General features: G+C 38.2%; 1 protein-coding gene across 14 annotated transcripts in view; it reads right to left on the bottom strand.

Moving 5' to 3' along the window:
* The window catches only part of RUFY3 (RUN and FYVE domain containing 3), a 94,725-nt gene that overhangs the window by 9,718 nt on the left and 72,746 nt on the right, over positions 1–12,261 (bottom strand). For 6 of the 14 annotated variants that reach the window (XR_010751643.1, XM_066386122.1, XM_066386123.1 and 3 more), the window contains 4 exons: positions 6,536–6,703; positions 5,580–5,677; positions 1,235–1,354; positions 58–157 (listed from right to left, as the gene is read on the bottom strand). Coding sequence is in view for 11 of the 14 variants with exons in the window: in XM_066386122.1 (XP_066242219.1) it covers positions 58–157; positions 1,235–1,354; positions 5,580–5,677; positions 6,536–6,703 (486 nt within the window). In the remaining 3 variants the exon portion in view is untranslated. Of the gene's footprint in view, positions 1–57; positions 158–1,234; positions 1,355–1,593; positions 3,829–4,044; positions 5,099–5,579; positions 5,678–6,535; positions 6,704–12,261 lie in introns of those variants that run through there. The other 8 variants (XR_010751645.1, XR_010751644.1, XM_066386125.1 and 5 more) reach the window with 3 other exon arrangements.

Here is a 12,261-nt window from a genome sequence, read left to right as displayed (position 1 = left end):
TCGAGGTAGCTAGCCTCTAAGTACTAAGTAAATGAACAAGGGAGTAACAATTATTACCGTTTTGGGTTCTGGGTTCTGGGAACCCTTTCCTGGGATGCTTCTGTTGTTCTGTAACCTTCTTTCTCTTTCCTGTTTTAGTTCTAACTCAAGCTGATTCCTGGGATAGGTGGGAGAGGAAAAGGATGAACATTTGGATTTCTGTTCTCATTTACATTCTATAAGGAATAGCAAACCTTTTCCTTAAAGTTTAATAATGAAATTTTAATACTTGGTTAATAAAATATCACCATACATGTGGACGGCTAGGCTTTAAAGCACAAAAATACAATATAATAAAACTAGTAACACTAAAATACATATAACATGTTTAGTCTTTCTTAGACTAAGAAGGTACTTCAGAATCTCCAGTGCCTGAGGGTCACCATTCTGAATGTCTGAATGTCAATATTTAATATTAACTCTTAATGAAACGTTGTGGTCAACTGAATGACAATTACTAGGACTTACTGTAACTGAAAGACAGTATTTAAAAATTTTCAGCAAGACGGTATGAATTCACAGGCACTAGAGACCCATTTCATGTGAACTCTCTCTCTCTATAGTTACAGCGTTCAACCCCCAGTTACACCTTTGACCACTAGCGTCCTCAGGAGCTATGTGCTTTCATATCCAGCAACCAAGTTCTATTTGATTAAAGTCTGTGGCTTCTGCACAGAATCAAGTCTCATTTGAGAAATAACATGGATTAGGGGCTTGGAGTGAGAGACAGGTTTTTAAGTTAGAATGTTGCACTTACTAGCTTAATTGTGTAAATCTGGACAAATTTAACTCCTCTAAGCCTTAATTTCCTCTGAAGTGGGGGTAATAAGATCACCTACTGAGAGGGTTGGTAGGAAGCCGTTAGGAGAGAATGCATGTGAAGTGCTTAGTAAAGTATTTGGCACACAGCAAGAATTCAGGAAATACTGTTATTATTAGTGTTATCTTGGCAATTAATTCTCTTACTTTTTCCTATATATCTGGGGCCTTGGTTTCTAACTTCCTAATTCTTTGATCACAAAGGATGTTGTCAAGATATTGAGGCTGCTAACGCATGTGGAGCTCTCTGAATTCTAAGTTCAGAGACAAGGCCCTGTGAAGACAGAACAGACGGCTGGATCATGAGACCACTTCTCTTGCTGTCCAGCCTTCAACCCCCAGGACCACCCTGTGGGCTCCGGGGCCCTCTGGTCACCGCTGCCTGGTGAGCTCGTCCACCTCCAGCTGCAGGCTGTTGATCTTGTCTCCGAAGTCCTGCTTGAAGAGCCGGTTGTCCAGTTCCGCGGACTGGCGGCTTCGCTCAGCCTGGCGCAATCTGGGTGTGAGCCACATGAACTTGTGATAAAAAACAAAAGCCATGGTAGGGAGGAAGACCAAAGTTCACAACACAAAGTAAAACAACCCAAGGAAGAAGGCATGGAGAGACAGAGAGAGGCGAAATAAAACAACAACAAAGAAACTTTGTAGGACATAGGGGAAGAAATTATAAGGAGAAAGAGAGAAGAGACAAATTCTAAAGAAAAGCAAGATGAAGGTGAACCAGGCAGAGGAAAGTGATTTTCCATTGTTTTTTATTCTAGTACTACAGTTTACAGCCATTAGATGATAAACAACAAAACATCACTTTTTAGAAAATCCATATCCAAAGCCAACCGTAACACAGGAACTAAAGTTAAATCCACTTTGTTTTTATTTCCTAATTGGTTTGGTATTTTATATTTGTTTTATACATATTACTGGAACTTGCCAATGGGCAACTATCTTCTTATATATGAAATTAGGACCTTTTCCAGTCCGTCCCCTAAACCACAAATTGCATCAAATCATGGGGCTTTATAGATCAACCCTTGCCCAGGCTTTGGGTTATTATATAAGGGGAAGCCTTTGTCCGAGTCTGGCCATCTCTTTCCTTTCTGTTCCTGCCACGCGGTGTGTGAGTACGTGGACGAACAATGCAGCACTGGGCCTGCACAGGACTCCGGACCACTTTCTCAGGAAGAGGCCGATGTCTTCCATACGTCCTCTAACTTCGCACCTATTAAGAAGCATGTTCTAAGAGGTGAGACATCTGGGGCTCTATATAATAGCATTTGGAGGCATGCTATGTATAGTCTGTAGAACATTTTATTTTGGTTTTGAGCACTCCTTCTAAATGCTCATAGAAAAGGCAATTCACCATAAAAGGTTGATGAGGATAAAAATAGGTACAAATTATAAGAAAGAAAATAAGGTGAAGAGCACAGGATCCTCCAAGAGGTTGGTTATGTGCTCCTTGACTTGATTTTGGTTCAAGTCTGCAAGGGCCTATAAAAGCATGTATGAAATATATCTTACTCTCTAAATTCTGGTTTTTCCAAGAAGGCATAGAATTTCAGGAGCAGGAAGTAAAGGAGTTATCTTTGTCCCAACTTAAGCAGCTGAAATGCTGCAAATAATACCATAATGGAAAAAAGAGAACAAAACTTTCTGTCATGACTCTGAAGAAATGATGGCTTATGCAAAGCCTGTCTCTCAAAATAAAATCATTTTTAAAAATCATATTATTTATAGGATTATTTATAATGTAAAGCCCAGGAAGGGTTAAATTTGTGGTCACTTAGAGAAAGAAGCCCTGCTAATTATTGTTTGTGGAGATCTATTGGGAATCTTTATTTTTTAGACTAAATAATAATAAAGAATATGTATTTTTAATCATTTGCCTATTTCCGACTCTGGGATGGTTTCCTAACTATTAGATTGTTAGTTTCCTAGAAACTTTAGCAAATCTCCATCTAAACAAAAAGTAACAGAAACTCTCAAGAAATGTTTCCAGCACAGAATGACAGGCAGGAAACCATCACTCAGGTCAATACTTTGTCATCTTTACAAAACGAAAAGCAGGATAGATTTAAACACATATGTAGTGTATTATTTTTATAGAAGAGGAGTGTTTTCATTAAAATTGTTCTCTCTGAACTACCTAAATAGGAAGTAGAATCGCAGGAAAATGGCAGAGGTAGAAGATGATAAATATTAGGAGGGTTTTCCCAAGCTTCCACATTACTATGTTATAAGTTACCTAATCACTAACTTTATCTCTATGTATTTAAAAGAAATGTAAGGATGCTGTTTTTCCCACCCCCAAAGTCACTAAGGCAAAAAAGTTGCAAGCAATCTTGGTTACTGAGAATAGAACTGTAGTGAAATACTAAGTACTTATCTTGGCTTGGGGATTAAATCTATGTTAACAAAAGTGAAAAAAGGTCATGGCCTAAGAGACAGAACTACTTTAGAAGGGTCCAAGTCCATACGGTAGTCACCTCTAGATCATTCCATCGCAATGGTAGAACAGGCTTGCTGACAGAGACGATGCCTCTAGAATCTGATATTGTCGGGGACTAGGTTGTAAAGGCATCAACAATACATGTACAAAGCTTCAATTCCCTAGGCTTCTTTTTTAAATGGGACATTTATTTATTGGTCAACCCAATTTCTCAAAGTTTATTTGGAATTTAAGAATTTATACTAAATTTTCTAACTCTGGGAAGAAAACAAAGAAGAAAAAACACAGCCTATATATCAAACTTCCTTTTTTTTTTAAAGTCTAACAAATTCAAAGTCAATTTTTGGTGATGTTTTATATAAATCTGAGCCTAAATATAATAGCTTTCAGATTTCTTCCTTTTACAAATTAAGTTGTGATATTAGACTTGCGAGGTGACCGAACTGTAAAATGCCTAATGATGTTTTGGGATCAATTTATTTGCTGCACTATTTAAGGTCTTTGCCTGTTTCACCAAATCCTTTTCACTAAATTAATAAAATAAAAATAAAAATGGAGTGAAAGGGGCATGAGAAAATGGGTAAACAGAAAAGACAAAGACAGCAAGAGAATAAGTCAGGTTATAACTTGAAGAGGCGTTATTATTTTAATTGTCTGCTTTAATGCCAAGTCAAAAAAACATTAAAAAATAATTTCATAATAAATTTTATTAATTTATGAACATTACAACTAATTTGTTGAATCATAAACATATAATTGCTCTGAGCAAGCACTTAGATAATTTCTTGGATAGACCAATATGTTTTTATTTCAAATCAGCCAAACTAGAAGTTTCAAGATTATTTATTAATTTGTGAATAACTTTTAAGTTACTATCAATATTCAGTGCCACTCAGGACCCTCCCTGGTCAGGAATCATCTGAATAAAAGAAGTCATCCATTCATCCATTCATTCATGCATCTACTAAATGAATGCCTTGTAAATTCAAGGCACTGTGACAGACCCAATGAGGGAACTTAAAAAATTAGTTAATGAACCTTCAAGAGCTCATGCTCTCATCAGAAGATACACATAAATCAAGGGTATATAAGGTAAGGCAGAAATGAGAAGTGCTCTAAGCAGTATGGGCAGGTATGGATTTAAGGCCCCGGGAATTTCTCTCTCTCTCTCTTTTTTTGTATTTTTCTGAAGTTGGAAACGGAAAGGCAGTCAGACAGACCGGGATCTACCTGGCATGCCCACCAGGGGGCGTTGCTCTGCTGCAACCAGAGCCATTCCAGTGCCTGAGGCAGAGGCCATAGAGCCATCCTCAGCGGACCCTGGGAATTTCAACAAGGACATATCTGGCAAATACTTTCAGCTGGAAGAAGTATCAGAGGAAGCTCTGGGCAGGGAGCTTTTGAACCTGAACATGAAAAATGTATCTGAAGAACAAAGAAGTGGGGAGAGGAAGGACATTTCTCATCGGAGAAACTATTAGGAAAGAAATGGATATGAAAAATGGAAAGCATGTCCAGAGCCCTAGTTTAGTTTTGCTCAAGTGCAAGAAGGGTGTTCAATGGGAGTAAAGGGGGCAGGCAACACAGGCTGCCACACTGAGTGATGTGGGTGCCGTGGCTCACTCGCGCTTGAAGTCTCAGTCATTTCTCTGGGCACCAGAGGAAAATGGTGTTTTCAGATCGAAAGAGAAACAAAAGAGTAGCCCAGGGAGACGTGCTTTGTGAATGGGAGGTACTGGCGGAAACAGCTGGTCAGAGGATGGAAACACAAGACCGGTCTCCGGATGGAGGACAGAGCTGCAGATAGAAAGATTTTGGGAGTCATGGGTGGAAGGTGACGGTGGAAGCTACAGAACTATTCAGGAGGGAGGAGGGAAAGAGGGTCAAGTTATTAGAAGGACCCTCAGTACCCCTACATCACCTTGCGCCAAAGTATTCAAAGACTGTAGTGATGAACAATAAGATAACAAAATCACAAACACTGGAGTCCTCTCATCCTTGTTAAGCCTCCCCGCCCTAACACGTGACACTGAAATGGGATTAGTGAGACGGTTAGAGTTCTGCTGTTCAAAACAGTCGTGAGAGGCTGATGTTTCTTAGAAATGTTTTCTGTAATATTTTAGAAAGCACAAAATTTTACTGGTTTTCTTTCTACCAGCATGTCTAATGTTAAGCTGGAAGAATTTCATACACCTTCTGTTTGCCAAATGCATACTACATGCTCTTTATTTCCAGCACTGAAGGCCCGAAGTATTTCACGAAAGAAATGGCACTTTACCTTTGTTCAAGCTGTTTGATGGTAGCAGCCATCTGATTAGTTTTCTCTTCCAAGCGACTGTTTAGTTCACTTTTCTGTTTTACTCCTAAGTCTGAACTCTGTTATGGAAAAGAATTATGAGTAATGTATATATAACATAAAATCCTAAAATAAATCGCACATGCCTTTTGAACCTAGTGATAAGTGGGAAATAGAGAAATAGAAATGCTCATATATTTGGAAATTAGTTAATTCCCAAGTGTAGATAAAAAACAATCACCGCCTGACTAGGCGGTGGCACAGTGGATAGAGCGTAGGACTGGGATACGGGGGACCCAAGTTCGAGACCCCGAGGTCCCAGCTTGAGCACGGGTTCATCTGGCTTGAGCAAAAAGCTCACCAGCTTGGACCCAAGGTCGCTGGCTCAAGCAAGGGGTTACTCCGTCTGCGGAAGGCCCACAGTCAAGGCACATATGAGAAAGCAATCAATGAACAACTAAGGTGTCGCAACAAAAAACTAATGATTGATGCTCCTCATCTCTTTCCGTTCCTGTCTGTCTATCCCTAGCTATCCCTCTCTCTGACTCTCTCTCTCTGTCCCTGTAAAAAACAACAACAAAAACAACCACCAAAGAGCAACATTTAAAATGAGTATTGCTACATGCAGCTTTGTCACAAAAATCATAGTCAGAAAGTTCATCAATTTAGCATATTCCAGTACAAAAGGTAATGAAATATATAACTCAGTTGGCAGGTTAGACCAGAGGGTAAAAATTATAGGCTAAAAAAACACCTCTCCCCATTATAATCTGAAAGGTGATTGTGGCGATGGTGAGACTCCTGAAGGGGTTTGTAGGCAGCTGGCCTCAAAACGAGATGTGACTTCTTGTATTTAAAGCGTGTTCCAGACAACTTGAGGGGCAGAGGGAGCCTGGGATTTTACAGAGCCGTGGGCCTATTCCTCCCATTTCCCCTACCTGCAGCTTGAAGGCAAGTTCATGCTTGAGAGCCCGGAGATCATCCAGTTGCTGCCGCAGACACACCAGGGCATCCTGCTTCTCACAGACATCCTTCTCCAGCATCTTCATGGCCAGTTCCATTTCCTGCCTCATGCTGATCTGGATCTCCAGTTCTTTTTCAACATCCTGCCCCCAGAGGTAAATAAATTGCTTACTCTCTCCTCATCGAAGCACAAACCATAAAACTCCATAGGAAAAGGAGGACCAAACTCTCAGGTCTGAATGTTCTGGCAAAATAGCTCTAAGCGATCATTCAATGCAGGGGCATTCACAGTAAGAATGATTAGGATAATTACAATAACATTTACTAAATAATTTACAAATCTGAAGAGCTCAGTAGGCCAAAGATAGTGCTATTTAATATGTCTAATATATGCACATACCAGAGGCACTGCATCAGATATCAAGATAGACAATTGATTTCATGTCTTATAGAAAGAAATGTAAACTGTTACAGCAGCCAGCAGGAATTGAAGCAGCTGCAGTTCTCTTTGATTTGGATGTTGTTGGCACATTCAAGAGCCCAAGCAAACCAAGATACCTCGGGTCTCCAAGGTAACATTTCAATTACTGTGAATAGTCAATATGGCTAACTGAAGTTTTATATTTCCTTAACATGAACCTCCTTTTTGTTTAAACCACTATTACTGCAACATTATTTGGACAATTGAAGACACAAACACCTGAAGCTCTTCTGCATTCTGGCTTTGCCCAGGGCACACCTAGGATCTTGTCTACTTGCTTGGTTTCTTTCTTCTTTAATATTTTATCTTATTGTAATAAAAATGTGAAAATTTTGTGTAAAATTTTTATCGCATGCTGTTTAACTGAGGCACTCCTCTGAACAAGGTTAGCATGACAGAAAATGAATCAGACTGCTTCCTATAAAGCCAACATATATGATTTGTAGGAGCTTCCTATGGAAAGTATTTTGAGATCTAATTTACAAACACAGTAGAAGGAAAATGATATTTCAAGGATTTTTAAACAATATTGTTTTCTCAGAAAATCTGGAATTCTGTTCTATACATTATTACTTTGTGATAATTTATAGTACAAATCAGGTTACCCATATTTTCAGCTTTCTCCTTATTGTTAGAGACATTATTGGGGTATCCAATGGTTTGTCATACTATCTAAATTGCAGGAAGGGTTAATATACTAATACCAGAGGTGTATTAATATACTATTACGTGGATAAAATCTAGGACAAGAATATAATTTTCTATTGTACATTCTTTTCTTTTCATTTAGAAATTAAATGTAATGGAGTGACATTAGTCCACAGGAACCCAGGTTTCAGATGGACATTTCCACAGTACACGAACTATTCATTGCATTGTGTTCTCATGACCCAAAGTCAAACCACTTTCTGTCACTGTATATTTGATCTTTACGCCCCTCCCTTCCCTCCTTCTGGTAACCACTTCACTCTTGCCTGTGTCTGAGTCTCAGTTTTATATCCCATATATGAGTGTAATCATATAGTTCTTAGTTTTTTCTGATTTACCTATTTTATGTAACATAATATTCTCAAGTTCCATCCATTTTGTCACAAATACCAATATTTAATCATTTCTTATGGCTGAGTAGTATTCCATGTATATATGTACCACATCTTCTTTATCCAACCCTCCAATCGAAGGACACTTTGGTTGTTTCCATGTCTAGGCCACTATGAATAATGCTGCAATGAGCATGAGGGTGCATGTGTCTTTGCAAACAAATGTTTTAGAGTTTTTTGGGTAGATACCCAGTAGAGCGATTGCTGGGTCATATATCGATATTAACTCTATTCACACTGTTTTCCATAGTGGCTGTACCAGTTTATATTCCCACAGGCAGAACCTCTTTTCTCCACAGCCTCTCCAACACCTGTTATTATGTGTCTTGTTGGTAACAGCCAATCTAACAGGTGTGAGGTGGCATCTCATTGTAGTTTTGATTTGCATCTCTAATAGCTAGTGAAGATGAGCATCTTTTCATATATCTGTTTGCTGTTTGTACATCTTCATGAGAGAGGTATGTTTAGGTCCTCTCCCCAATTTAGTTTCTTGGTTGTTGAGCTCTGAGTTTATTGCTTATTTTGGAGATTAATCCTTTGTTGGAGCTGTTGTTTGCGAATACCATCTCCCATTTGGTTAGCTGCCTTTTTGTCTTGTTAGTTTCTTTGCTGTGCAGAAGCTTTTTAGTTTGATATAGTCCCATTCATTTATTTTTGCCTTTACTTCCCTTATCTTTGGGGTCAAATTCATAAAATGTTCTCTTTGGCCAAGGTCCAAAAGTTTAGTATTTGTGTTTTCTTCTATGTAATTTATTGTTTCAGATCTTATATTTAGGTTTTGTCCATTTTTAAAAAATTTTATTTTATTGATTTTAGAGAGAGATGAAGGGAGACACAGAAACATTGATCTATTTCTGTATGTGCCCTGACCAGGGATTAAAATGGCAACCTTGGTATACTGGAGTGGTGCTCTAACCAACTGAGCTATCTGACCAAGGCATGTCCATTTAGAATTAATTTTTGTGCATGAGGACAAACTGTAGTCAAGATTCATTCTTTGGCATGTGGCTTTCCAATTTTCCCAGCTGCATTTATTGAAGAGGCTTTCTTTCTTCTATTGTGTGTTTTTGGCTCCTCTGACAAAGATTATTTGCCATAAACCTGTGGTTTTATTTCTGGGCTCTGGATTCTTTTCCATGGATCTGTTGGTCTGTTTTCCTGCCAACACCATGCTGTTTTGATTATCATGGCTCTGTAGTATAATTTTAAGTTTGGTATTGTGATACCTCCAGCTTCATTCTTTTTTCTCAGGATTGTTTTGGCTATTCGGGGTCTTTTGTAGTTCCATATAAATCTGATGTTTTTTTGTTCTTTTTTTTTTTTTAATGACATTTGGGTTTTAATGGGGACTGTATAAAATCTATCATTTTGAGTAATACGGCCATTTTAACTATGCTGATTCTTCTAATTCACGAATACATATCTTTCTACTTCATTGTGTGATTTTCAATCTCTTTTAATAATGCTTTTCAGTTTTCACTGAAAAGAATAGGTCCTTCACATCCTTTGTAAGTTTATTCCTATTTTATTTATTTTTGTTGCAAGTGTAAGATGAATTTTTTTTTCATTTCATTTTATTTTCTGAGGTTTCATTGTTGGAGTATAGGAAAGCAGCACACTTTTGTATATTGCTTTTATATCCTGTTACTTTACTGTATGTTTATTATTTCTAATAGTTTTTGGTAGTCATTGGAGTTTTCTATATATACGAGCATGTCATCTGCAAAAAGTAATACCTTTCTTCTTTCCCAATATAGATGAGTTTTATTTCTTTCTCTTGTCTGATTGCTCTGGCTAAGACTTCCAGCACTATGTTGAATATGATTGGAGAGAATGGGCAGACTTGTCTTGTTCTTGATTTTAGAGGAAAAGCTTTCAATTTTTCACTATTGAGTATGAAATTGGCTGAGGGTTTGTCATATATGGCTTTTATTATGTTGAAGTACTTCTCTTTTATACCCATTTTATTGAGTGTTTTAATCACAAATGTTTCTTTTGGAATGCCTTTTCTATATTTATTGATAAGATCATATGGTTTATGTCCTTTGTTTTGTATTACATTGATCAATTAGCATATGTTGAATCATCCTTGTCCTTTTGGAATAAACCCCACTTGGATCATGATATATTAGTTTTTTAATGTGTTGTTGTATTTGATTTGCTATTATTTTGTTTAGGATTCTTGCATCTGTATTCAACAGAGATATTGGTCTGTAGTTTTCTTTTAGGTTAAACTTGTGAGGTTACGGTATCAGGGTTATATTGGCCTCATAGAATGTGTTAGAAAGTATTGCCTCTTCTTTAATTTTTTAGAAAACTTTGAGAAGAACAGGTATCAAATCTTCTTTGAATGTTTGGTGGAATTCATTAGTGAAGTCCATCTGCTCCTGGACTTTTATTTTTGAGGAGATTTTTGATAATTGTTTTAATTTCCTCATTGTTTATTGGTCTATTTAGGTTTTCCACTTCTTCATGGCTCAGTCTAGGAAGATTGCATAGTTCTAGGAATTTACCCATTTCCTCTAGGTTGTTGAATTTAGTGACATATATCTTTCATAGTATTCTAGTATGATCCTTTGTATCTCTATGATGTCTGTGGTAATTTCTTCATTTTCATTTCAGATTTCGTTTATGTGAGTCCTTTCTCTTTTTTCCTTAGTGAATCTAGCCAGGGGGTTGTCAATTTTATTAATCTTTTTAAAGAAACAGCTCTTTGTTATATTCACTGTTTTCTATAGCTTCTTAAAAATTTTTAATTCTCTATTTCATTCAGTTCTGCTCTCATTTTTATTATTTCCTTTCCTCTGCTGACATTGGGTTGCCTTTCTTCTTTTTCTAGTTCTTTCAGATGTAATGTTAGTTTGTTTACTTGGCATCTCTCTTGTATCTTGAGATAGGCCTGTAACGATATAATCTTTCCTCTTATTACTGCTTTTGCTGCATGCCAGAAGTTTGGATATGGTGTTTTGTCATTCTTATTTGTTTCTACATACATCATTTGATCTATTTTTTTATTTTTCTTTACTTATTTAATATTTCTTTAGTGAGAAGCAGGGAGGCAGAGAGACAGATTCCTGCATATGCCCCGACCGGATCCACCCGGCAAACCCCCTATGGGGCGATGCTATGCCCATCTGGGGTTGATGCTCAGAAACTGAGCTATTTTAGTTCCTGAGGTGAGGCCATGGATCCATCCTCAGTGCCCAGGGCCAACTTACTCCAACTGAACCATGTCTGTGGGAGGCAAAGAGAGAGACAGAGAACGGAGAGGGGAAACAGTGGAGAAGCAGACGGTCACTTCTCCAGTGTGCCCTGACCAGGAATTGAACCCTGGACATCCACAAGCTGGGCTGATGCTCTACCATTGAGCCAACCGTCCAGGCCCTGATCTCTGCTTTTATTTCTTCTTTGACCCAGTCATTTTTTTAGTAGTGTGTTGACTCATTATCACATTTTTTGAGTTTCTTTACTTTCTTTTTGCAGCTGAATTCTAATTTCAGAGCATTATGGTCAGAGAATATATTTGGTATAATTTCAATCTTCTTGAATTTGTTGAGGTTAGTTTTACGACCCAACATATGGTCTATCATTGAGAATGTTCCATGTACACCAGTGGCCCCCAACCCCTCGGCCATGGACTGGTACCAGTCCATGGGCCATTTGGTACCGGTCACAGAGAAAGAATAAATAACTTATATTATTTCCGTTTTATTTATATTTAAGTCTGAACAATGTTTTATTTTTAAAAAATGACCAGATTCCCTCTGTTAAATCTAAGACTCACTCTTGACGCTTGTCTCGCTTACGTGATACATTTATCCGTCCCACCCTAAAGGCTGGTCTGTGAAAATATTTTCTGACATTAAACCAGTCTGTAGCACTGATGTACACTGAAGAATGTATAATCTACCTGGTTGGCTCAGTGGTAGAGCATTGACCTGGTGTGCAGGAGTCCTGGGTTCAATTTCCGGCCAGGGCACACAGGAGAAGCGCCCATCTGTTTCTTCACCCCTCCCCCTCTCCTTCCTCTCTCTTCCCCTCCCACAGCCAAGGCTCCATTGGAGCAAAGTTGGCCCAAGCGCTGAGGATGGCTCCATGGCCTCTGCCTCAGGCGCTAGAA

Source organism: Saccopteryx leptura, chromosome 5, assembly GCF_036850995.1.
Source record: "Saccopteryx leptura isolate mSacLep1 chromosome 5, mSacLep1_pri_phased_curated, whole genome shotgun sequence".
NCBI classification, from domain to species: Eukaryota; Metazoa; Chordata; class Mammalia; order Chiroptera; family Emballonuridae; genus Saccopteryx; species Saccopteryx leptura.
This window is presented reverse-complemented; position numbering and strand designations above follow the sequence as displayed.